This window comes from Myxocyprinus asiaticus, chromosome 20 (assembly GCF_019703515.2).
Source record: "Myxocyprinus asiaticus isolate MX2 ecotype Aquarium Trade chromosome 20, UBuf_Myxa_2, whole genome shotgun sequence".
NCBI lineage: Eukaryota > Metazoa > Chordata > Actinopteri > Cypriniformes > Catostomidae > Myxocyprinus > Myxocyprinus asiaticus.
The window spans coordinates 48,098,801-48,123,942 of record NC_059363.1 but is presented as its reverse complement, the minus strand read 5'-3'; the positions used below and the strand labels follow the sequence as shown (position 1 = coordinate 48,123,942).

General features: G+C 38.6%; 1 protein-coding gene across 1 annotated transcript in view; it reads left to right on the top strand.

Annotated features, from left to right (window-relative positions):
- Nucleotides 1–19,159, top strand: part of LOC127411010 (protein unc-79 homolog) — a 135,898-nt gene extending 116,739 nt beyond the window's left edge. The window contains exons 43-51 of the mRNA XM_051646318.1: nucleotides 945–1,049; nucleotides 1,365–1,442; nucleotides 1,526–1,615; nucleotides 11,100–11,275; nucleotides 11,380–11,563; nucleotides 12,288–12,491; nucleotides 17,796–17,873; nucleotides 18,095–18,136; nucleotides 18,255–19,159. Of these exons, the coding sequence (XP_051502278.1) occupies nucleotides 945–1,049; nucleotides 1,365–1,442; nucleotides 1,526–1,615; nucleotides 11,100–11,275; nucleotides 11,380–11,563; nucleotides 12,288–12,491; nucleotides 17,796–17,873; nucleotides 18,095–18,136; nucleotides 18,255–18,443 (1,146 nt within the window). The 3' untranslated portion in view covers nucleotides 18,444–19,159. The remainder of the gene's footprint in view (nucleotides 1–944; nucleotides 1,050–1,364; nucleotides 1,443–1,525; nucleotides 1,616–11,099; nucleotides 11,276–11,379; nucleotides 11,564–12,287; nucleotides 12,492–17,795; nucleotides 17,874–18,094; nucleotides 18,137–18,254) is intronic.
- Nucleotides 19,160–25,142: the final 5,983 nt, after the last annotated feature.

Genomic DNA, 25,142 nt, shown 5'->3' with positions numbered 1-25,142 from the left:
ATAACCCACAATGTGAGGGGAGAAAACTGGGAGAGAAGTCACCTTCTCTGTCATATATGTCGACGCAGGTGAGGGGTAATGGAGGTTCAGCGTGGCTCAGACATATTCCAAAAAGGGAAGATACTCCACTTGCGGAAGAGCTGTAGGACGATGTAAGTTCAAGCCCATTCCATAGATGGCACAAAGGTAGAGGTCCGAGTTAGTGGTGGAAGTGACGAGTTCACAGAACTTAACGGTATATTCAGGGAGAGGAAGTTCTTGTTTGAATAAATCCATAAATAAACCGGTGAACTCCATGATTCAGGTGAAAGTGGTGGATGCTAAGTCCGTTTGCAGAGGAAGAGAGGAGATGCAGGAGTAGATTCTTTAAATCTTTTAATAAGGAAGCTTGCTGGAGAGGAACAAATATCAGAGAATAATCAAGGAAACTTGCTGGAGTGGAACAAACTCTAATGCTAAACATCAAATAAACAACACAACATAACAATACAAGAACTTACAAGGAATGAACAAAACTGGAGGGTATTTATACACAAAGGTGCTGATGAGGGAACAGAGAACAGGTGAGGAGGATTGGGAACAGATGGCAGTGATGAGGGCAGTGCATTATGGGAAGTGTAGTCCAGGGGAAACTAAGGACGATATAAAAACCATATCAAAATAAGAGTCCAAGGAACAGAACGGTGAATAACTGTGACAATACTGCTGTTTTAGGTTAGATTTGTAGAGTAAGTTGCTATGGTTACTAACATACTCTGAAAGATACTCTGGTTTTTGAAACTGAAAGTTGAGGTTAACCGCTTACTCTAAGTAAACTAACTCGGTTTAGTTACAAATCCTATGGGGTTCAAAGAATTAGAAGTTAAAGAAAAATGATGACAGTACACACACACACACAAACTGTGAAATAAGTGAAACAATTAAATACTGCTTTTATTCTGCAGGAAAGGGACAAGTTCTACATGTCTCGTATTGTTGTTGTGGAGTTGCTTCAGGCTCTTAAGTTCAAGTCATCGATTCCTGACACGAATCTGCTGTTGCTGGTGCAGGTGATTCAACACAAATGCTGCGACTCAAATCACTGGCTCAGTTTTTCATTCTCATTTGCTCAGATCTTTTTTTAAGAGCACAATAAAAGAAACAAAAGCCAAAACCATTTTGGATGCACATCTAACTTTTTATTGCAAATATCAAAGGAGCTACCATGTGACACATTACAGAATTGCTAATACTGACTTTGTGTACTGCCTTTACAGTTATCAACAAAATTGCACAAAATTCAAAAAATAAATTGCTCTTCAATCAGTCAATACATAAAAGAGTAAAGATGAATTTGATGACTAACCCTCGCTGCTGTTCATCAGTTTGTGTGTTCAGACATTGGAACGAGGCTCGCTGAATCCACCATTCTGCAGAAGCACATGATTTCTGCTCTGCCGGGGGTAAGACTGTCATTCTTGTGTTTATGGTTTGTCATTTGTTACTGGTGGTTGTTGATGATGTCACAGATGTTCTGTTTCATCAGTGCACAACAGCGGCGATGGAGTGTTTGCGTCAGTATCTGAGTGAGCTGCTTGACTTCATCGCAGACATGCACACGCTCACCAAATTAAAGGTATTCATCACACACTGAAAATTTGGTTTTGTCAGGTAACTTCAAAATGTGCTTCATGTGGTAACACAAGTGGTCTTAGGTCTAAAATATATTATCTAAAGGAATGTTCTGGGTTCAATACAAATCAAGCTCGATCAAAGTGTTTGTGACAGAATGTTAATTACCACAAAAAATAATTTCAACTCATCCCTCATGGGTTTTTTGTTTTGTTTTTAAGCAAAAATCTGTGTTCCAGTGAAGCACTTACAATGGAAATCAATGGGGCCAAAAATACTCAGTGTTTCAAAAGTATAGACACAAGACATAAACAATATGTGTGTTAACATGATTTTACTGTGAGAAAATCACTTACTAACCACATTTGTGTAAAGTTATAACCAATTTTACGAATTTGTTGTCATGATGACGTAACGCCGTAAACCCTGCAATCAGTTTGATCACTCTAAAACCATGTATAGACCATTTCAATACGGTTTAAGGAAATTACGTCTTTTTGTTCCTTGAAAATGTCCTTCTAGTTGTGCATTCCAAATGGGATAAATCACCCTCCGAAGGGCACTTTGAAGTGAGTCATGCTGTAAGATCATTTCAAACTAAATTTCCAATAAAAATGACTTAAAAAGGGAGTTTTGAATGACATTTATTTTTGAGCCCCACACCTTTTAGCCTTTCAAAGCTCTCACCGTGGATGGTAAAGTCTTCACAGGGAATAGGGCATAGGGATGATCACTTCTGAATGGAACACACCATCATTCAAAACAACAGTGGAAAGCGCTTCATTCATAGTGACTTTAACATGATTATCGTTACTAACTTTAACACGATTGTCATAAAATGTCATTATTAAAATGTGGATGGATGAGAAATTCAAGTGTTTAGATCTCCGAAAAAACAACCATAAATGGATGCATGAACCACTTCAATGAAGTGAGACAGCTGGATACGTGCAGTACTAACAACTGTAGAACAAGTCTGAATTTTTATATAACATTTTTATAGCAACTAATTGTTAGTTTGAGAGGAAGAGCTATAAAAGTGACTATAGATTGCTCCCATTATAATGAATAAAGCTGTGCAAGTTATTTACTATTATATTTAGTAATTTAGTAGACGCTTTTATCCTAAATGACTTACAAATTAGGAACACAAAAAAAAGAAAACCTTCCCTTGTCCGCAGGTCACACAGACAGCTTCATTGATTATAATAGGAGTGATCCAGTATTCTCGATCTCTCCGCTGAGAAAATCATTGTGAGCATCTAAACTACCATACAGTTTCATTGCTTCTCTTGTGTAGATACTCAGTATCAACAACACATCTGGATGAGTCATTTCAGGTAAACTTTTGTTGGTATTTGAGGAAAATATGTTCACTCAGAACCTTATTTAAAAGATCTACTACTGATACCGGAAGTGCTTCAGGAATATTTGTGTTCTAATTCCTTTGTTATTGTTTACATGCTTGAAATGGTCTATAACCTCGACACACGCCCAACACAACCCCAATATTCATCCGGCACACCCACGACTTACATAATGTCCATATACACCCCATACCCCTCCAACACTCACCCCACATATCCTCTGATACCTCCCACCATATATACCAAAATTTTTCTGAATTCCATGTTTAAAAGACTAATCAAATGAATTCATAAAGAGTTCATCAAGTTAAATTATTTTATCAAATAAAGTGCTTCAATAACATCTTCACAGCTGAATCTAATAACGTGAGCAGTGAGCACAACAGAGAATCACTGTATAAGTAAAAAACTTACAGTACATTCAGTACAACAGCACACTTGCTTGTGAAATTTGCTTAAATATAATTGTCCCTGATATAATAGTAATAATAATATTTATAATAATAAAAATAATTATTATTATACTATTATTATTCAAATGAATGTAAAATTTTTACTATGCAGTAGTAATATATTTTGTGTCATAATTTCTTCAATTTAACGTGTCCATTTAAACTGAACTTTTATTTTGATGAATCACTTTGTCAGTTCAAACTTCTGGACAAGCAGTTTGCTACATGGTCGTTTGATTGTTACACCGTAAGAGGCTGCAATTTCATTAAATAAATAGTCTCGAATGTGCTGCACGCTTCACATTAAAGGAGAGTTTCGCTATCTGTAATCTAATACACAGATCACAGAAGTCATAATGTGATGTTTTAAGCGGGTTAACGCATTCACACATCACTTTGAAGCATGCAACACAAGAGAAATGGAGATTTCTTAAATGAAATCGCAGACTGCTGTGGTTTAATAATCAGAATAGGACACATGTACAACACATTTATAAGATCAATGGAAGATTTAGTGATAACGCAGTACTGACCCTAAAGGACGAAACTCTCACACTAGCCCTGGGCCAGCTGGCCATACTTACTGTTGAACCATGTTAATAAATGTTTAATAAGGCATATGTAGTTCTCACTTTAGATTAGGTCATGCAAAATGCTTAGCTAGCCGTTAGTAAGTGCTTTATTACGACCTTTATTAAGCATTAACTGATTTAATAGTAAGTGTTCCTAAAACATTAACATACAAATTAAGCAGAAATGTGTATCCAATTCATTACATATTTAATATCTTTATTAACTATGAAGTTATGCTTTCTTAATGTTCTCATAAACACTTCTTTACCACTGGTTTGCATCAACTAAAATACATCAGTTAGGTATGATTAACAAGTTGTTTACTAAGGATAAAAAAACATTATCAAACTGCCTATATATGAACTTATTAAACAATAATATATCATTTGCTAAAGTGAATAGAAACAAAAAACATACTATTTATATGTGACTTATTAAAGTATTAATAATGTAGGAACATTTAATTTATAAATGATCAATTAACTATAAACTAATGCTTTACAAATACTTTATACCATGTAGTTATTATAAAGTGTTACCGAAGTATCCCATGTCTTATGGTTGGAGTTGGCATTAGTTCATCCTCTGAAGTCCATCGTAAAAGACTGGAGTGATGTCTAGATGGCACCGGCTGCAGTTAGTCATCATCACTCAGCGACACGTAGCAGTGGAGTCTGACACCAAGCAGGAACAGAGCTGGATCCGGCCGGCTCTGGTAACCTATAGGAATCCTGAGGTTGAGACATGGAAACAAATAGAATAATTAGCGTAGATGACATTCAATTAATTGCAGAGTTATAGATTATGAGAAGTGTTTCCGGTTCCAGCAGACATAACTAATAGCACTTTTCCACTGCACGTTTCCACTCGACTCTGCTCGCTTTACTTTTCTGAGCTTGCTTTTCCACTGCAGTTTAGTGCCGCCTTAACTGGGGTGGGATTATAGGCTGATCGTCATAGTTGCACCGCCTTTACTGCCGTGACATCATCTTAAACGCGATACAAACATTACTGACCATAAACAACAACGTGACCGCTAGCTGTTAGCTACTAGCTCATTGTGCTGCATAAAGCAGTTGTTGCATGGTGATTTTACACAAGTGTAACAGTTAAATTGGCCTGGCTGTTTTAGAAGCAAGCTTTCCAGTAGCTGGTCAACTAAATAAAGTGAAGCTTTCAAGCAGAATATAGAGTTAACGTAACAAAACATACCATCCTCCATCGTGGACTCCAACAACGCCATGGCCGAGTCCAGGGCACTCTCCCTCCCATTGGCCGCCGGTCTATTGCCATAGATAGCGTCCATTTGGTCGAACCACTTCCACTTTCTTCTGTTTGAACCACTACGGCTGTTGTGGTGCTTGATGGTTCTGTAGTCACTTAAGTTTTTTTAACTTTTCCCCCCAAGCTGAGACACTTCCTGAAAGACTTTTTTGTTTCGCATCGTTTCGTTTGTCGCTAACGAGAGGAACGTGTACCTCGTTTATTGACTATGGCGTGGTTTTGCACACAGCCATTTCTTTTTACAATTCGAAGTCACGTGAACAAATGATACTGCTATCACTGTTGCTAACTTTAAAACTAGCAGGTTGATGTCCCGTGTCGCAAATCCAGTGACGCTGGTAGTGATGATTCTCTCTTACCAATCAGTGATCTGCAGGGTTTTGACATCACATTTAGTATCGGTGGTACTAAAAAAGTACCAGGTACCAGGTACTATCCACAGTGGAAAACCCCCAAAAAGTGAGCAGAGTCGAGTCGAGCTGTACCGTGCAGTGGAAAAGCCACTATAAATTAGGTGTATGCCTAACTAAATAGATGAGTCTTTAGTCTAGACTTAAACTGAGTGAGTGTGTCTGCATCCCAAACAGTGTTAGGGGGACTATTCCATAGTTTAGGAGCCAAATAGGAAAAGGATCTACCTCCTTTTGTTGATTATGATATTCTCTGTATTGTTAACAGGCCAGAATTTTGGATTGTAATGAACGTGATGGAATATATCACGGTAGAAGTTCACTTAAGTACTGTGGAGCTTGACCATTCAAGGCTTTGTACGTAATTAACAGATTTAAAAATGTATATGAAGTTTAACAGGTAACCAATGTAACGACGATAAAATTGGGCTAATATGATCATATTTCTTGGTTCTAGTCAGCACTCTGGCTGCTGCATTTTGAACCAGTTGAAGTTAATTTATTGATCTTGCTGGACATCCTCCCAGTAATGCATTAAAATAATCTAGTCTTGAGGTCATGAACGTATGAATTAATTTTTCAGCATCAGCAGCAACAGAGAGCATGTGTCGTAACTTAGCATTATTTCTGAACTGGAAGAATGCTGTTCTACAAACATTGGTAATTTGATTTTCAAAGGACAGATTGGTATAAAATATAACACCTAAGTTCTTTGCAGAAGAAGACGATGTAACAGTACATCCATCAAGAGTCAAATTATATTTCAGTGGCTTCTTTTTAGAGGTTTTTGGTGCAATGATTAGTACCTCTGTTTTGTTGGAATTGAGTAGAAGGAAATTTCTGGCAATCCAATCTTTGATTTCATTGATTTACTCTGCTAATTTGGAGAACTGTGAAATTTCTTCGGCATAACAGTGGAAACATATTCCACAATTCCTTATAATTTCTCCCAGGGGAAGCATGTATAAGGAGAAAAGCAGAGGCCCTAAAACTGATCCCTGTGGCACTCCATACTTAACTTTTGTTTGATTTGACAATTCCTCATTTACACATACAAAGTGGTAGCAGTCTGATAAATAGCACCTAAACCATGCTAATGCAAGTCCACTAAAGCCAACATAATTCTCTAGCCTATTCAAGAGAATGTCGTGATCTATTGTGTCGAAGGCAGCACTAAGATCTAAAAGCACTAGAAGAGAAATGCTGCCGCAATCAGATGATAAGAGCAAGACATTTGTAACTCTGATAGGTGCAGTCTCTGTACTGTGATGGAGCCTAAATCCTGACTGAAATTGTTCATATATTTCATTTCTCTGTAGAAATCAACATAGTTTGGAGGACACTAACTTTTCTAGTATTTTCGACATAAATGGGAGATTTGAAATCGGTCTATAATTAGCCAATTCTCCAGGATCGAGCTGTGGCTTCTTAATAAGAGGTATAAAACTGCCATTTTAAAGTTTCTTGGGATATGTCCTAAGGATAGTGTGGAGTTAATAATATTAAGAAGAGGTTCTGAGTGGGGGCCTGTGTAGCTCAGTGGTAAAAGACACTGGCTACCACCCCTGGAGTTCGCTAGTTCGAATCCCAGGGTGTGCTGAGTGACTCCAGCCAGGTCTCCTAAGCAACCAAATTGGCCTGGTTGCTAGGGAGGGTAGATTCACATGGCGTAACCGCCTCGTGGTCGCTATAATGTGGTTCGTTCTTGGTGAGGCGCGTGGTGAGTTGAGCGCCGATGCTGCGGTGGATGGCGTGAAGCCTCCACACGCGCTATGTCTCCGTGGCAACGCGCTCAACAAGCCACATGATAAGATGCGTGGGTTGATGGTCTCAGACGCAGAGGCAACTGGGATTCATCCTCCGCCACCTGGATTAAGGCGAATCAATACGCGACCACGAGGACTTAAAAGCGCACTGGGAATTGGGCATTCCAAACTGGGTGAAAAAGGGATCAAATCCACACAAAAAAAGGAGGTTCTGAGATTACAAGGAACACCTCTTTTAAGAGCTACATGTTGTTGCTTTTGATGTTTCGATAAGTTTTGTTAGCTCTTCATGACCTATGACAGTGAAGGACTGAAGTTGCACGTGAGGAAAATTATGAGAATTATGAGAATTCTGAGGTGCTGTGACAGACGATTGCATAATTCGAATTTTATTTCTGATGTTTTCAATTTTATCTGTAAAAAAATTAATGAAGTCAATACTATTGTGCTGCGATGGAATATCTGGTTCAGTTGAAGCTTTATTCTTAACCAATTTAGCAACAGTACTGAATAAACACCTAGGATTGTTGTGGTTAATTTCTATGAGTTTGCTAAAATATACTGACCTGGCAGTTTTTAGTGCCTGTCTGTAGCTACAGACACTATCCTTCCATGCACCGCGAAATACCTCTAATTTTGTATTCTTCCACTTGCGCTCCATTTTCTGAGCTGCTCTCTTGAGAGCATGAGTGTGATCATTGTACCATGGTGTGGGTTTTTTTCTTTAATTTTCTTTAATCGAAGGGGGGCGACACTATCAAGAGTGCTAGAGAAGACTGTATTTATATTTTCTGTTATTTCATCAAGTTCTTCTAGACTTTGGGGTTTACTGAGTGTATGAGACAAATCTGGAAGATTATTAGTGAAGCTGTCTTTAGTGGTCGAAAGAATAGTTCTACCTGAATGATAACGTTGTGTAGATTAAATGACATTGGCTAATCACAGCATACAAGAGACGATATAATGATCTGAGATGTCATCGCTCTGCGGTAGAATTTCTATAGTATTAACATCAACTCCATATGACAGAATTAAATCTAGCATATGATTATGGCGATGAGTTGGTCCTGTCACATTTTGTCTGACTCCAAGAGAGTTGATAATATTGATAAATGCTAATCCCAGTGTGTCATTTTCATTATCTATGTGAATGTTAAAGTCACCAACAATTAAAGCTCTATCCACAGTAACTACTAATCAGATAGAAAATCTGAAAATTCATCAAGCAAATCAGCATACAGCCCAGGTGATCTATATACTGTAGCAAGGGTAAAAGACGACAGAGTTTTTTTATTTGTATCTGACGGTGTCACATTAAGCATTATTAGTTCAAAAGAATTAAATTTGTATCCTGTCCTCTGAGCAACACCAAAATTTAGAAATCATTTACAATTAGTGCTTTAGTTGAAATAGATCTAATGTTTAGTTGCCCTACCTTTATATGATGTTTATCTTAATGTTTTTTTTTTTTTTTTTTTGCAATTTTGTGCTTAGTGATTTAGTTAGGGGTTTATGTTTGGTAGTTTGGGGAACAAACACAGCCTCTACATGATATCTAGGTGATACAGTCTCTATGTATGTGTTGTAGTTTATGTAGGGTGACCATATGTCCTCTTTTTCCCGGACATGTCCTCTTTTTCAGACCTTAAAAATGCATCTGGCCGGGATTTCTAAATTTGCGAAAATGTCCGGGATTCGGCTTTAGTTGTATTATGATGTGCACCTGATCTAATACTTCATTGTGTGTGCGTGCATATTTGCATTGCTTTAACCCCTCTTTGTAAGTCCCGCCTTCTTGCACACCAGTTGGTCGATAATAAGAGGCTTGCAGCAACTATTGGCCAAATTCCTGCCTGTCAATCTCTCTGCAAACGCGTGAAGGGCTGTTGTGTTCGGCATCAAACAGTTGCTTGACAGTAGCAGCAAATGACAGCTGAGTGGAAATAATGCCCAAACGAAAGTGCAAATTTACAGAAGATTTGCACAAAAAATTCCCATGCTTTCGTCCAGGTGGAGATCCGTGGGAAGCAGAATGTATGACATGTAAAGCTGGCACTTAATTGTCAGTTGCTAATAAAGGTGCAAGTGATTTAGAAGCACACATTAGCTCTGCAAAGCATAAAGGGTCAGCAAAAGGTGAAAGTTCATCAGGTGAATTAACGGACTACTTTTTGCGACCAGGTAAAATTGTTATCACATTGCTTCATTTTCCATGGCCATTCAAATTAATACTAATAGTTAATGAAGGTACACTCATGGCGTCAAATATTTTATTTTAGTACATGGACATTCAAAAGAATGTTGGAAATTTGTATTTATTTATATATATTTATGTTATGCTAATAGAGTGTCTTTTTCACTGTATTAAAGTTTGCATTCATAGTAATACTGTTTTGAACCCTATTATCCCCCCCCACCGCCCCGGCGGAAAAAAAAAATGGATGGGACTATTCCAGATGGATGGTTAGGCCAGTTTGTCTGCTTCCTGACCTGGGCCCCAGTTAGTCAAATACTATCACTAGTAAGACTATGAGCCAAATTACTAGAGAGGAGAGCGGCACCTTCCCTGGAGGGATGGAGTCCGTCTCTCTGTAGCAGGTCAGGTCTACCCCAAAAACTCTTTTAATTGTCTATAAATCCTATGCTATTATCCGGGCACAACTCAGACATCCAGCCTAATAGTAAGTTTGATAGGTAGAGCTCTAAAAGTGACTACTGATCTCTCCCATTATAATGAATGAAGCTGCGCAAGTCATTTACTATTAGATTTAGTCATTTAACAGACGCTTTTATCCTAAATGACTTACAAATTAGGAATACAAAAACAGAAATCCTTCCCTTGTCTGCTGGTCATGCAGACAGCTTCATTGAACGGCTTCATTGATTATAACAGGAGCGATCTAATATTCCCGATCTCTCCACTGAGGAAATAATTGTGAGCATCTAAACTACGAAACAATTTCATCGCCTCTCTCGCGTAGTCAACAACACATCTGGATATTATTTGAGGAAAATATGTTAACTCAGAGTCTTATTTAAAGGATCCGTTAATGATACCGGAAATGCTTTTGTAACTTTGTTATTGTTTACATGCTTGAAATGGTCTTTAACAGAAAATATTCCATGTCTTGTGACTACACTTTTGAAACAGTTTGTATTTCAATATTTATGGATTGTCCCTATTCACTTCCATTATAAGTGCCTCACTGTGTAACCAAGAGTTTTGCTTTTAAATAACAAAGTTGAAATTGAAATTGAAAAGGTGAAATTATTTTCTGTGGTAATCAACATTATGCTAAAAATGCTGTCGATTGAGCTTAATTTGTATTGAACCCAAAACATTCCTTTAAAATAGTTGGACTTCCTGAAGATTGTAAACACTGTGACCCTTTACACTTTTAAACATTGATCTGTTTGTTTGAGCGGCACAAAATGTCAACTTCTGACTCAACCAACAGCTTGAGTTTGGAAAGCTGGCACTGCTTGAAAACGTTATTTATCATTATTTCGGAAATTCCATTTAGTGACGCTAGTGGTGCACAATTTACACACTTCAGCTTTAATGTTGGAAATAATAAAGTGTGAAAGAAATATGCAGTATGAATATGTGTTGTGTTTTATGTGAATATAATCTAGAGTCACATGAAAGCGTGCTGTCAGCCATTGCATGAAGACACGTTTGGCGGGAATCTGAAGGTTGGTCTTTCTCAAGTAGCAGCGATGGAGATCAGCAAAGGAAACCACAGAGACAATAAAGCCGTTATCCGCTACCTGCCATGGCTTTACCACCCACCTTCTGCCATGCAACAGGGGTAAAACACTATCATGACTAGTACTGGTGATCACATGTTGTGTTTCAGTGTGTGTGTATGAATCATACAGAAGCTTCAGGCTGGTTCTGCTTTTATTCACACAGACCTAAAGAGTTCATTGAGTGTGTGTCACACATTCGGCAGTTGTCATGGTTACTGCTGGGGTCTCTTACCCACAGTACTTTGCATCAGGGCTCCACGTGCTGTATGCCGATTCCTCTGGATGCTGGATCGCACATCGCAGACCATCTCATCGTCATTCTGATAGGATTCCCAGAACAATCTAAGGTATAATAATTATAATGAACCATTATGCTTACAGTCAACATGAAATCTTAAATGAGCTCATTTGTTCTTAATAAATGTTCCTGGTTTTAATCTTTCATTCAAATGCAATATCTTGTACTGTCTCTGAATGACTTGACTTTAAGCTGACATCAACTAGGCTACACAGGCTACTGGTGAATGTTAACAAATAATCAACTAGCTATTTAGGCATTGTTTTAGGGATTGTTTTAGCCTTTGTAGTTAATGCAGACTTTCTAAAATCTTGACAGTAGTAAAGGCAGTAATTTAATGCCAGTTAACATTAATGTAATAGAGGGTTAAGGCAATAGTACCAAATAATGATAGATTTTAAAAGAAGCGTTGTCATTGGGATACGTGTTGCTCTGGATGGTGACATTCAGTCTCCACTTTCTGGTCAAAAAGCCTCCTCAAAAGTGGGTGCTGGTGGTGTTTCAAGAATGGAGTAGTGTTCCACAGCCAACTGCAAACTCACATTCAGATCTCACTGAATTCTGGTGTGGAACAGCCACTTTTCACCATTTAATCAATTGCTCATTTAGAAAATCAAGTCCTCTGCCTTGTTCTCTTATAACATGTTTCAATCTAATATACATCACATTGCAGAAGTTAAATGGGTTGTGAATGTTATTTCAAGATGACTTCAAAGCAGATCTATAGACAAATCATCTTCATAAGTCTGTTTTGCATCTGTGTTTGTCTGTAGACTTCTGTGCTGCACATGTGCTCGCTCTTCCACGCCTTTATGTTTGCTCAGCTGTGGACAATCTACTGTGAGCAGGCGGCGGCCGTCCCAGCCAATCAGAACCAGAATCAGAACGAGTTCTCCTCGTGCGCAATCCTCACTGGCCTGGAGTTCTGGAGTCGCGTCACTCCGAGTATCCTGCAGCTTATGGCCCATAACAAAGTGGTAAGTGCCGCTTTAAACTCTGGATTTAGTCTGAATATAACTCTTTTTGTCTCTTTCATTGCATCTTACAAATCACTTTTTACTGAATGAATTATAATAAAAGGTTTGCAGTGTCAGTCTATTTAGTTTTGCTTGCGCTTGGTGTCTCAAGAGTTTTAAGAGCAAAGATTACATTCTCCTGATTCAGCTGACAGGTACAGAAAGCCCAGGCATTTGGAGGAGCTTAGGGAGGCCATGGAGAAAGACTTTGGGTCTTGCAAACCATCAGATGGCTCAGGCGAGGAAAACACCGCTTTGTTCAGGCTTCTGTGAGCCGGGACGAGGAACCGTTGACTTTACCTGGTGATTTAGTCAGGCAGTGGAAGGAACACTTCTGAACACGATTCACATCCTCTGTGGGATGGGATGGAGGGCTCAGGGCTTGGGGGGGGAGGGGGGATCATTGCCCATTGTACTGGCAGAGGTCACTAAGGTATTTAAAAAGCTTTGAAGGGTGGACGAGATTCGCCATGAGATGCTGAAAGCCCTGGATGTTGTCGTGCTGTCTTGGCTGACACGCGTTTTCAGCATCCCGTCAAGATCGGGGACAGTACCTGGGGATTAGCAGATGGGTATGGGTGTTCCCATTTTTAAAAAGGAGAATCGGCGGGTGTGTTCCAGTTATCGAGGATCACGCTTCTCAGAGTGAAACACTTCCCCAAGAGGAGAAGTGGAGAAGTTGAAGTATCTCATGGTCTTGTTCAAAATTAAGGGTAAGCTAGTGCATAAGATCGATAGGTGGATCAGTGCAATGGCTGCAATAATACGGTTGTTTTACCAGACCATGCGAGTGAAGATGGAGTTTTAAGACAAAGCTCTCAATTTACCAGTTAATCTATGTTCCAATCTTCATCTATGGTCATGAGCTTTGAGCATGAGTCAAAAATCACAGATATAGGTGTTCGAAATTAGCTTTCTTTTTAGGGTGGCTGGACCCGTCATTAGAGCCACTACTCCTCCATGTTGAAAGGAGCCAGTTGAGGTGGTTTGGGCATCTGGTTAGGATGCCTCCTGGATGCCTTCCTGTGGAGGTGTTCTGGGCATGTCCAACTGGGTGGAGCCCCCGGAGCAGACCCAGAATGAGCCGGAGGGATTATATCTCTCAGCTGGTTTGGGAACACCTCGGGATCACTCTGGAGGAGCTGAAGGATGTGGCCAGGGAAAAGGTGTATAGGCTACTCTGCTTAGTCTGCTGCCACCATGACCTGGATAGGCAGCAAAAGATGGATGGATGGCTTACATTCAGTTAGATATGGGAGAATTGCCTTTACTAAAACAGCCTAATTATGAGTTGATGGGTAAATTAGGTGTATGCCTGGCTGAATAGATGAGTCTTTAGTCTAGACTTAAACTGAGTGAGTGTGTCGGGAGACTATTCCATAGTTTAGGAGACAAATATGAAAAGGATCTACCTCCTTTTGTGGATTTTGATATTCTTGGAATTTTGTAATTGTAATGAACGTGATAGAATATAGCATGTCAGAAGGTCACTTAAGTACTCTGGAGCTAGACCATTCAAAGCTTGAACGTAGTTAACAGAATTTTAAAATTAATATGAAATTTAACAGGTAGCCAATGTATTGACGATAAAATGGGGCTAATATGATCATATTTCTTGGTTCTAGTCAGCACTCTGGCTGCTGCATTTTGAACCAACTGAAGTTTATTTATTGAACTTGCAGGACATCCTCCCAGGAATGCATTACAATAATCTAGTCTTGAGGTCATGAACACATGAATTAGTTTTTCAGCATCAGCAACAGAGAGCATGTGTCGTAAATTAGCATTATCTGAGGTGGAAGAATGCTGTTCTACAAACATTGGAAATTAGATTTTCAAAGGACATATTGGTATCAAATATAACACAGTATGCTCTTCGCTGTAGAAGACGATGTAATAGTACATCCATCAAGAATCAAATTATATTTTAGCATCTTATTTTTAGAGGGTTTTGGTCCTATAATTAGTACCTCTGTTTTGTAAAGGACATTTAGAAGGACATTTCTGGCCATACAATCTTTAATTTCATTGATACACTCTGCTAATTTGGAGAATTGTGAAATTTTGTCAGGTTTCAAAGAAATATAAACTTGGGTATTGTTGGCATAAGAGTGGAAACTTATTCCACGATTCCTGATAATATCTCCATGGGAAGCATATATAAGGAGAATAGCAGAGGCCCTAAAACTGATCCCTGTGGCACTCCATACTTAACTTTTGTTTGATTTGACAATTTCTTGTTTACACAGACAAAGTGCTAGCTGTCTGCTAAATACGATGATTGCATAATTCCAATTTTATTTCTGATGATTTACATTTTGTCAGAAAAGAAATTCATGAAGTCATTACTTTTGTGCTGCGATGGAATATCTGGTTCAGTTGAGGCTTTATTCCTAATCAATTTAGCCACAGTATTGAATAACACCTAGGATTGTTGTGGTTATTTTTTGAGTTTGCTCAAATATGCAGACCTGGCGGTTTTTAGTGCCTGTTTGTAGCTATAGACACTATCCTTCTGTGCACTGCAAAATACCTCTAATTTTGTATTCTTCCACTTGCGCTCCATTTTCCGAGCTGCTCTCTTGAGGGCATGAGTGAATCATTTTACCATTGTGCGGGGCTTTTTTATTTAATTTTCTTTATTCAAAGGGGGGCGACACTATCAAAAGTGCTTGAGAAGACTGTATTTATATTTTCTGTTATTACATCAAGTTCTTCTAGACGTTTTGGCTTACTGAGTATATGAAACAAATCTGGAAGATTATTAGTGAAGCTATCTACCTGAATGATAGTGTGGTGTAGATTGAGTGGCATTAGCTGATTGCAGCATACAAGAGATGAGGTAATGATCTGAGATATCTCACTCTGATATCTCTCGCTCTGCGGCAGAATTTTTATAGTATCAACATCAACTCCATATGACAGAATTAAGTCTAGCATAAGATTATGGCGATAAACTGATCCTGTCACATTTTGTCTGACTCCAAGAGAGTTGAGAATAATATCGATAAATGCTAATCCCAATGTGTCAATTTCATTATCTGTGTGAATGTTGAAGTCACCAACAATTAAAGCTCTATCCACAGTAACTACAAGATCTGATAGAAAATTTGCAAATTCACCAAGCAAATCAAAAAACAGCCCTGGTGATCTATATACTGTAGCAAGGGTAAAAGATGACAGAGATTTTTTATTTATATCTGACGGTGTCACATTAAGCATTTTTAGTTCCAAAGACTTAAACTTGTATCCTGTCCTCTGAGTAACACCAAAATCTTCACTGTAAATTGTAGCAACACCACCTCCTTGACCAGATGCATTTAAACTAATATATTCGTCTGGTTTAAGCCAGATTTCAGTCAAACAGAGCATATCCAAACAATGATCTGTAATCATTTCATTTACAGTTAGTGCTTTGGTTGAAAGAGATCTAATGTTTAGTAGCCCTACATTTATATGATGTTTATCTAGGTGATACAGTCTCTATGTGTTGTAGTTTATGTGACCTGTGTGATGTCTCAAGGCAGCTTGCAGATGGATGGTTAAGCCATTCTGTCTGTTTCCTGACCTGGGCCCCAGTTAGTCAAATACTATCACCGTTAAGACTATGAGCCAAATTAGTAAAGAGGAGAGCAGCATCTTCCCTGGAGGGATGGAGTCCGTCTCACTTTAGCAGGTCAGGTTTACCCCAAAAACTCTCCCAATTGTTTATAAATCCTAAGCTATTCTCCGGACACCACTCAGACATCCAGCCGTTCAGTGACACTAATCTACTATAAACCTCACCACCTTGACGAGCAGGTAGGGGCCAAAGCATATTACAATGTCTGACATCATTTTTGCAAGTTCACACACCTCTTTAACATTATCTCTAGTGATCTCCAACTGGCGAAGCCGGACATCGTTAGTGCCGACATGAATAACAATTTTAGAAAATCTACGTTTAGCATTAGCCAGCACTTGTAAATTTGATCTGATGCCAGATGTCCGAGCCCCCAAAATGCATTTAATATACTGGCTGGAGTCTCTATTTCCACATTCCTTACAATAGAATCTCCTATAACAAGGGCTCTTTCAACATGATTCTCAGTGGGTGCATCACTGAGTGGAGAGATTCAATTGGAAATCCTAACAGGATCAGGAGAGTGGTATCGCTTTGCTGAGCAATATGCCACTGAGACATCACCCAGATGCCCTGCTGCTGGGGCTCTACAGCCGGAACCAAAGTGTGTGTGTTGCTTGCTGTTCTACATGCATCCGAAGCAGTATCTACTGGCTTCTCTTTCTCACTGACCTCCACTAGCGTTCGGATGCATGTCTCTAACTCATTAACCTTCTCCATCAGCCTGACTAATTCTTTACATTTATCACATTTGAATCCCTCACTGCTGTTGGAAGAAGCTATAGTAAACATGTGGCATGCAGTGCAGGAAGCAATAACATGAGCGAATGCCATGACTTACCGCAATTGCGGCGAGGGTTTGAGATCTATGTGAATCCCTCACACAATTGTTTGCTGTTGTTGTGGAGATTCCTGATCAGCAGAGGTTTGAGATTGATGCAATAATCCATGTAAAACACAGAGGAGAAAATGAATAACACGAGATGTAGGCAAGCGGGGGAAAAAAGAAAAGAAAGAAGAAAAGAAAACGGGTGTGCACGGTAATATACATGCAGTCGAAACAGTAGAAAAGTGGAAAAAAACAAACACGCGGTAAAATGGCAAAGGATAAAACAATGAACGTAGAGGAATAAGCAGTTCTAAGCAGACTAGCAAGCTATAAACACAGACAAAATACACAAATGACTCTTAAGACTTCATAGATATTACAGTTTATTTTTCTGTTAAAGCATGATTTTCTGTAAAGCTGCTTTGAAACGATGGGTGTTGTGAAAAGCGCTATACAAATAAAAATGACGACTTGACTAGATGTGAATGCTTAGACAACACTTTACAAGCATGCAATCCCATTGTACAGATTGGGGGAAACACTGAGAATGTAACTTGTACTTGTGTTGCATTATGAATTGCGCTCTGACACCTTTCACAGTGCAACAACAGATGAAATCGAGCTTGTGTGGCTAGAAGCATTTGTTTTAATGTACTTGTGTAGAGTTTGTTGCAGGCCTTAAATAGCTTACAAAAGTCACGGTGAAGTACACAGTGCTGGTACAGGAGCTCGTCCCTGCTGCTGGATAGATGAACTTGTGCTCAGCATTAATTAATTTCATTCTCACTGTTGTATGTTCATGTGTGTTTTTCAGATGGTGGAGATGGTCTGTTTACATGTCATCAGTTTAATGGAAGCGTTACAGGAGTGTAACTCAACCATTTTTGTTAAAGTAAGAGTCATTTATTAACATAAATCATACAAATACTAGGAATACTGATATTCCGTACACCGAAAATTGTTGATTTTCGGCCCAGTGTGTCCAGAATTTTTAGTATCGGCCAAGAATTTTCATTTTGGTAAATCACAAAAATGTGTAATGTAATACTTGAGATGCAATCGAAGATAACATCTACAGTGTTTTTATTATATTTACTGTTGTCTTCTGTTCAGCTGATACCCATGTGGCTGCCAATGATTCAGTCTAACTTAAATGTAAGTCTTCTTCATACAGTATATTCAGTTAGTCTAATACTGATTCTTTTATAAAGCCATACAAGCAAACTCTTCCTATATGATTCTGATCTCTCTCTCTCTCTGTCTGTGTGAGCAGCATCTGTCTGCAGGTCTTCAACTGCGTCTGCAAGCCATTCAGAACCGTGTGAATCATCAATGTCTGCAGAATCCTGCAGCTGGATCTTTCCCGCTGGCGCTGCGCAAGTGGCTACAGTGCACACAGTTTAAAATGGCCCAAGTGGAGATACAGTCGTCTGAAGCAGCATCACAGTTCTACCCAATGTGATGTAGAAAGCTGTGTGTGTATGTATGTTTGAATGTGTGTGTCTGCCTGTGTGTGTTGGATGTGCATATTGCTGTATATAAAATGCAGTTATAGAGACATATATGAATAATGTTAGCCTGCTACAAACAGGACAGATTTCCGAAATCAATAGTATGCATATATCTATTTCAAACCAAAATAAACAGTTTGGTTCAGAGGATTTTTTTTAAACATTAGTTTATTGTGTGTGTTACACTGGCATTTTCCACACTGTCCCATAAAAATATTAACATGAAGCAAATAACATCCTATATGATCACAGATGTTCACTACCAAGGAGGTTTAACTTTCAAGATATCTTGCAAGGTCCTATAGCGAGTCATTCCTGCCTCGAGTGTGTCCGCAGAGAGACACTTCACACGTAGCTGCATTCTGGAACAGAAAGTCTCCAATGTGCATCTCACGTTACTCACATTAACGCTGGACACATTTGGCTTCATGTCGGCAGCAGAATGCTTCTGTACTGTGAATAATCATAGAAAATAATAATAAAAATAAATTAGCGTGTAATTATGTGAAAAGTTAATGGTTACATTTTTATTATTTTGATAGTAAATTGCAGTTTATCTTTTGGGGACCCTTGTTTTGTGTAACACCTAACTTTGTTTTATTTATTTATTTATTTATTTTATGGTGTGAAAACGCAACAATAATGAACTTGAATGCAAACTTTTTAACTTGATTGTGTTATTATTGTAGCTATTATATTATATTAGTCAAATGTTTTGCTACAAATAATCATTATCCTCAGTCAGAGGAACTAAGTTTTTAATTTGTCATGGTCTATGTTATCCATCATATTTTTTCTTATTTGCTGATAAGTATATTCCATTTATGAATATGACATTAGCTGAACCGACAGAGTCAGACTAGCTTCCATACACGTGAAGATACTTTTACAAACTGTTTCAGTTTAGAAGCTTACAGAGTAACAGTGATGTCAGTGAATTGTGCTCTTTGCTACAGACTTTCTTTATTAATGTTGTCAAACTCCTCTAATCCACACCTAAAGATAACAGGCAGTCAAAGAAACAAAATTATTTACTTTCCTAGGTAGATCAACAGGCAAAAAGATGATGGTGTGTGGTGTGCCCACTGTATCTCCACCAGCACAGGAAGAGTTTATGTGAAGAGCTTCTCTTTCACCCAGATACACTAATGTATGTTAATCGTTAGGGTTCAAGCGAGGGTGCAACATAAAGTGGACACAATCCTTTTCTTATTATTTTTGTTTCATTGGTGATTCAGGCCAAAACGATAAACAAGCAAAAAACTCCCCAAAAAGCAAACTTAATATTCAAAAAATACAAATGAAAGAAAATGCAAAATCACACTTTCATATTGTTTTGCTGGTGGTTACAACCATTATTTTGCAACTGGGGAGATCTAAGGATGGCAATTCTGCCGTGAGTTAAATTTATAATGTGTTGATTACAAGAGAAATAAGAGTTGGCTCACTGTTTGTGTGTGTCCTCTATTAGTCATTTTTATGTCTGTTTTGAAACATTTAATGGTAATGTGGTAATTAGTGGTAATGATATAATTTTTGCCCGCAACACCTTCAGCTTTCTTCTTATTGACTAGAGAGTCTCATCTTCCTTGGACTCAGTGGATTGTGTTGTTTGAAACATTTTTCACAGGTACAGAAATATTTTTTGCAATTCATAGAGGAGTTGGTAATTATGCGGACGTTGTCCGCATGTTACTGGCTGAATTAAGGTGAGTTTTTATTGAGCAGACAGCAGTGGAGGTAGTCTGAGCATCAGTGTATAGAAGAAATAAGATGTTTGGACTATGTCTACCCAATGTACATAATATTGATTCATCTTTGCAAGTCTCTAATCCAGAGCTTCTGAATGAAAGCTCACAAGTGGTTATGCAGGCCACTCAAGAATGCCATCATGCCACTATTATGTTAATTATGGCTTTTCATCTGACACGAATAGAGCTCAAAACTGCTAAGCGAGAGACCATGCAAGAGAACCCATTTGATCAGTGTTTACCGCTCATCTTCACCCCCTTCTGGCTCATCACGACTGCTTCTATTCACTCAGTATATTTAGCCTCTCCACCATTGAAGACATACAGTGGAGCTGGATGGAGTGTGCCTCCAACTTCTGCTTGACACCGGAGCTGCAGACGCTCTGCTGAACCTACCTACAGTTTGGCTGGTTGCCCCAATATCCTAGTGTTAGGAAGTGGTTTAGTCACATGATTAGGGACAACAACAGGTTAAGCCCAGATGACGTCACTCACCTAGGACAAGTAAGAAAGTTACGGCTGCACACTCTTGCAGTCTTGTTTATTTGTCTCGGCCTTGCAGGTTGGAAGTGAGGGTCTATATTTTCTCCCTTCATATTGGTGTGAATGGATTATTATTGTTTGTTGCAAATATCACCATCATTTTTTCACCACCATACCTTTTAAACCTTGAACTACATCGCACTGAGCTGGTGTTAGCGACTAAACTATGTGAAACATGTGGAAACTACCTGGACAAGGGGAGTGATTTACTGCACATTGTGCCCAGAGTCACTGTTTTATGTTAAGACACTCCACTTGTAACTGTGAAATGATTCTTGCAATCTGCATATTTCACACATTTATACAACAGTTAGTTCCGGTCCACGGATTGATTGGATAAGCATCATTACAAGAGTGCTTCAAGTGTTGTTGATCACTTGCGTAAGATTTTCACCCATAATTACACTTGTGTATATGCTGAAAATAGACTGATTCGACACAAGGGCATTTGTGGAAAGACATGAGTGATTATTGAAATGAATAGCTGATTTGCTTTTTAACCCACTAATTAAAATTGAATTCTAATAGAATTGAACTTTTCAAAGCTTATCACAAAACACACACTCTAATGTCATGGCACATCCCCCGAAACAGCCCTCATCACCAGTTTAATCAGTTTGAAGAGAGAGAGAGCTTAGGTTTGGGTTTTGCTGCATATTTGTAAAAGTCAGCATTACCATGTCACAAAATGGCTGCTGCATTTAAGCATGATTCATACATACTGTACAGTAAAGCAACCAGATTTTTTAACACACCCACTGTTGTCTAAAATTGTAGTTGCAGTTTCAATAACAATTGTTCCAACAATTTATTTTGTTGAAATGAGAAAATGTCTTACAGAACTAATTTATAGATGAGTTTCATATCAAATTTATTTATTAATGTAAGTGTGAGCAGTCTCTCAGATTCAGAGATGCTGAAATTTAACATCACAATAGTCAACAAGGCAAAGAGGCTCTAAAGGGCCTTCCAGGCAAGATTCCCAGAGGAAGAGCTGGTCAAACAAATGATGTTTCTTTATCTACTAAACCTCAAACCAACAGTCAGCGATATGTCAAAATTCGCACAGAACATGCAAATGTCTTCAGCTTCAGTTGGAATACCTCGTGTTTTGCAAGGGTGATGCCATGAAGACCTGATCCAACTGTCTGACAGATCCAACAATGACATGAGCTGTGTCCCAAATGGCACATATACATCACACTATACCCTATAAGTGTAGTATCATCCCAAATAGAACACTGATGGTCCTTACTACACGGAAGCATTCACTGTTTTTCAGCTGACGGAAGTGACTCAACAATATACTGTATATATAAATTTATACCATGGTCTGTTCGAATATTTTATTCTGATTGGATGGCATGCATGCGTTAAAAAAAAACAAACAAAAAAAAAAACGTTTAATGCACAGGTAGTTCCAGTCAGTTTTAATCACCATTCTATATTGGTATATAAATCTACTCTGCTGTCCTCCATAATGAGACATTGCGAGAGTTTTATGCCTCTGTTCAAAAGACCCCAGATGTGAATATAGGCTCAGAGCTGGTATTAACCGTCACTTCACAAAAAAGTTATGCGGTGCCGTCTTTAAAACAAGAGAAGGTAACCAGAACCCATCAAATGCATCTTTCACTGTCCGGCAAGACGATTTAAATTGTAATATGATAAGCATCTTTTAAAATTGCTGCCCTGCTCAACATGTGCGTCTATAGCCACTAGAGGGCACTCTGCAATCACACATCGCTGACTAAAGGTCTGAAAGAGAGTGTTTTATGACACACAGCCTTTTGCAGTTTTGTAAGTGCACATCACGATTTCATTCTTAATTCAGTCAATCATACATCCTTAATGGATACCATATGGATATCTCAGAGGTCAAAGTCTGCAGGTTTAGAGCGTTTTAAATGATTTTCTCCACATCAAGAACAGTAAGTGCTACTTTTACAACTGTTACATCAGCAATGTCGGTTTTTCCTCATTAATGTGAAAATGACAAAGAATGTGAATTAAATATTACACGTTCTGAAGAGTGCCAACCCTTCTACATTATGTTATTATTATTTCTAGATTATTTAAATTTACAGTTTATAAAGAGTGTTTGGTCTCCAAAAAACTGTGATGTGATCGCACTATTTTATCTCTATTCTGATTTAGAAGGGGCAGAACTCTAGATCTAACGACCCGTAGATAAAGTTAACCGTTAAATTTGTATTGCAAAAATCAGTGAGCACATTTACATGCACGTTCTTACACCGATTATGCTTAATAAGCCAACAACGTGCAATAAATATGTAAGCGCAATTCACTGTGTTCCTTTATTGTCGTAAAGGCCATAAATGGCTAATAAATAAACTGGCCGACACGGGTAGAGTTTTGCCCATTACGCCGATTTCGCGTGGCATGTAAACACCTTAACCGGCGTCCACCTTAGGATGCGTTGAGTGCATGCTTCTTCACAGTTTAACATAAAAAGTAGAGAATAATGTGGTTATTTCAAATGTCATGTAAACGTGGATTTATTGCTTAGTTTTTTAAATAAACTGATTTTAGGGAATACTCAGTGTATTGGTTTGCATTTAAACATGTTCACTGACCACGTTTACATGCACTTTTTTTATTACAGAGTTTCAGCAGAAAGCAGCATTCTGAAACATCATGTAAAGAAGAACGCTGATTTCCTTAAACCGCTTTCTCTTAATCCGTTAAACGCTGTAACACACCTAGGTTTCTCCCAGAGAACATGGTTTAATGTGGCCATGTAAACACATAAGCGGCATTCTGATGGGTGTTTGAAGAGTGTGCATGCGTGGAACGACCAGGACAACAAACATCATAGGATGGAGCCCAACAGCATGTCAACACAGTGGAAAGAATTCAACATTTCTGAGAGTACAGTGGGAAAATCACATACACTATAAAGTATACCCATTTATACACACCAACGTAAAATATCGACTGTCCCTAACGTACATATACACTTGTGGCCAAAAGTTTGGAATAATGTACAGATTTTGCTGTTTTGGATGGAAACTGGTACTTTAATTCCAAAGGTGGCATTCAACTGATCACAAAGTATAGTCAGGACATTACTGATGTAAAAAACAGCACCATCACTATTTGAAAAAAGTCTTTTTTTTTTCTTTTTCTTTTTTTTTGTGATTACATTTTTTTATTGATTCATACATTAAACAAAGAAAAGCAAAACATATATACACAGGCTCAAGATGGTGCCGAGTATGGCTGCTGCGTTGTGAGCTCCGACCCAATGTTGCAGTTTTGTTTTGTATGTGTAAATTGTGTTATGTGTAAATCAGATGTTTATTGTAATTGTCATGTTCCATGTTGGAACCGCACCAAGACTTTCAACCACTGTTGCGCTTGTGTATCTGGATGAGTGACAATAAAGGAATTTGATTTGAATCAATATTTAACCCCCACTATTACCCCTCCCAATCCCCAACCCCACCCTGACCCACAACAAACATTCCTGTGGTCACATAAGAGTATATACACACACACACACACACACAAAACACACACACACATATATATACATTATATATATATATATATATATATATATATATATATATATATATATATATATATATATATATATATACACTATATTGCCAAAAGTATTCGCTCATCTGCCTTTAGACGCATATGAATTTAAGTGACATCCCATTCTTAATCTATAGGGTTTAATATGACGTCGGCCCACCCTTTGCAGCTATAACAGCTTCAACTCTTCTGGGAAGGCTTTCCACAAGGTTTAGGAGTGTGTTTATGGGAATTTTTGACCATTCTTCCAGAAGCGCATTTGTGAGGTCAGACACTGATGTTGGACGAGAAGGCCTGGCTTGCAGTCTTCGCTCTAATTCATCCCAAAGGTGCTCTGTCAGGTTGAGGTCAGGACTCTGTGCAGGCCAGTCAAGTTCTTCCACACCAAACTCGCTCATCCATGTCTTTATGGACCTTGCTTTGTGCACTGGTGCGCAGTCATGTTGGAACAGGAAGGGGCCATCCCCAAACTGTTCCCACAAAGTTGGGAGCATGGAATTGTCCAAAATCTCTTGGTATGCTGAAGCATTCAGAGTTCCTTTCACTGGAACTAAGGGGCCAAGCCCAGCTCCTGAAAAACAACCCCACACCATAATCCCCCTCCACCAAACTTCACAGTTGGCACAATGCAGTCAGACAAGTACCGTTCTCCTGGCAACCGCCAAACCCAGACTTGTCCATCAGATTGCCAGATGGAGAAGCGTGATTCGTCACTCCAGGGAACGCGTCTCCACTGCTCTAGAGTCCAGTGGCAGCGTGCTTTACACCACTGCATCCGGCGCTTTGCAT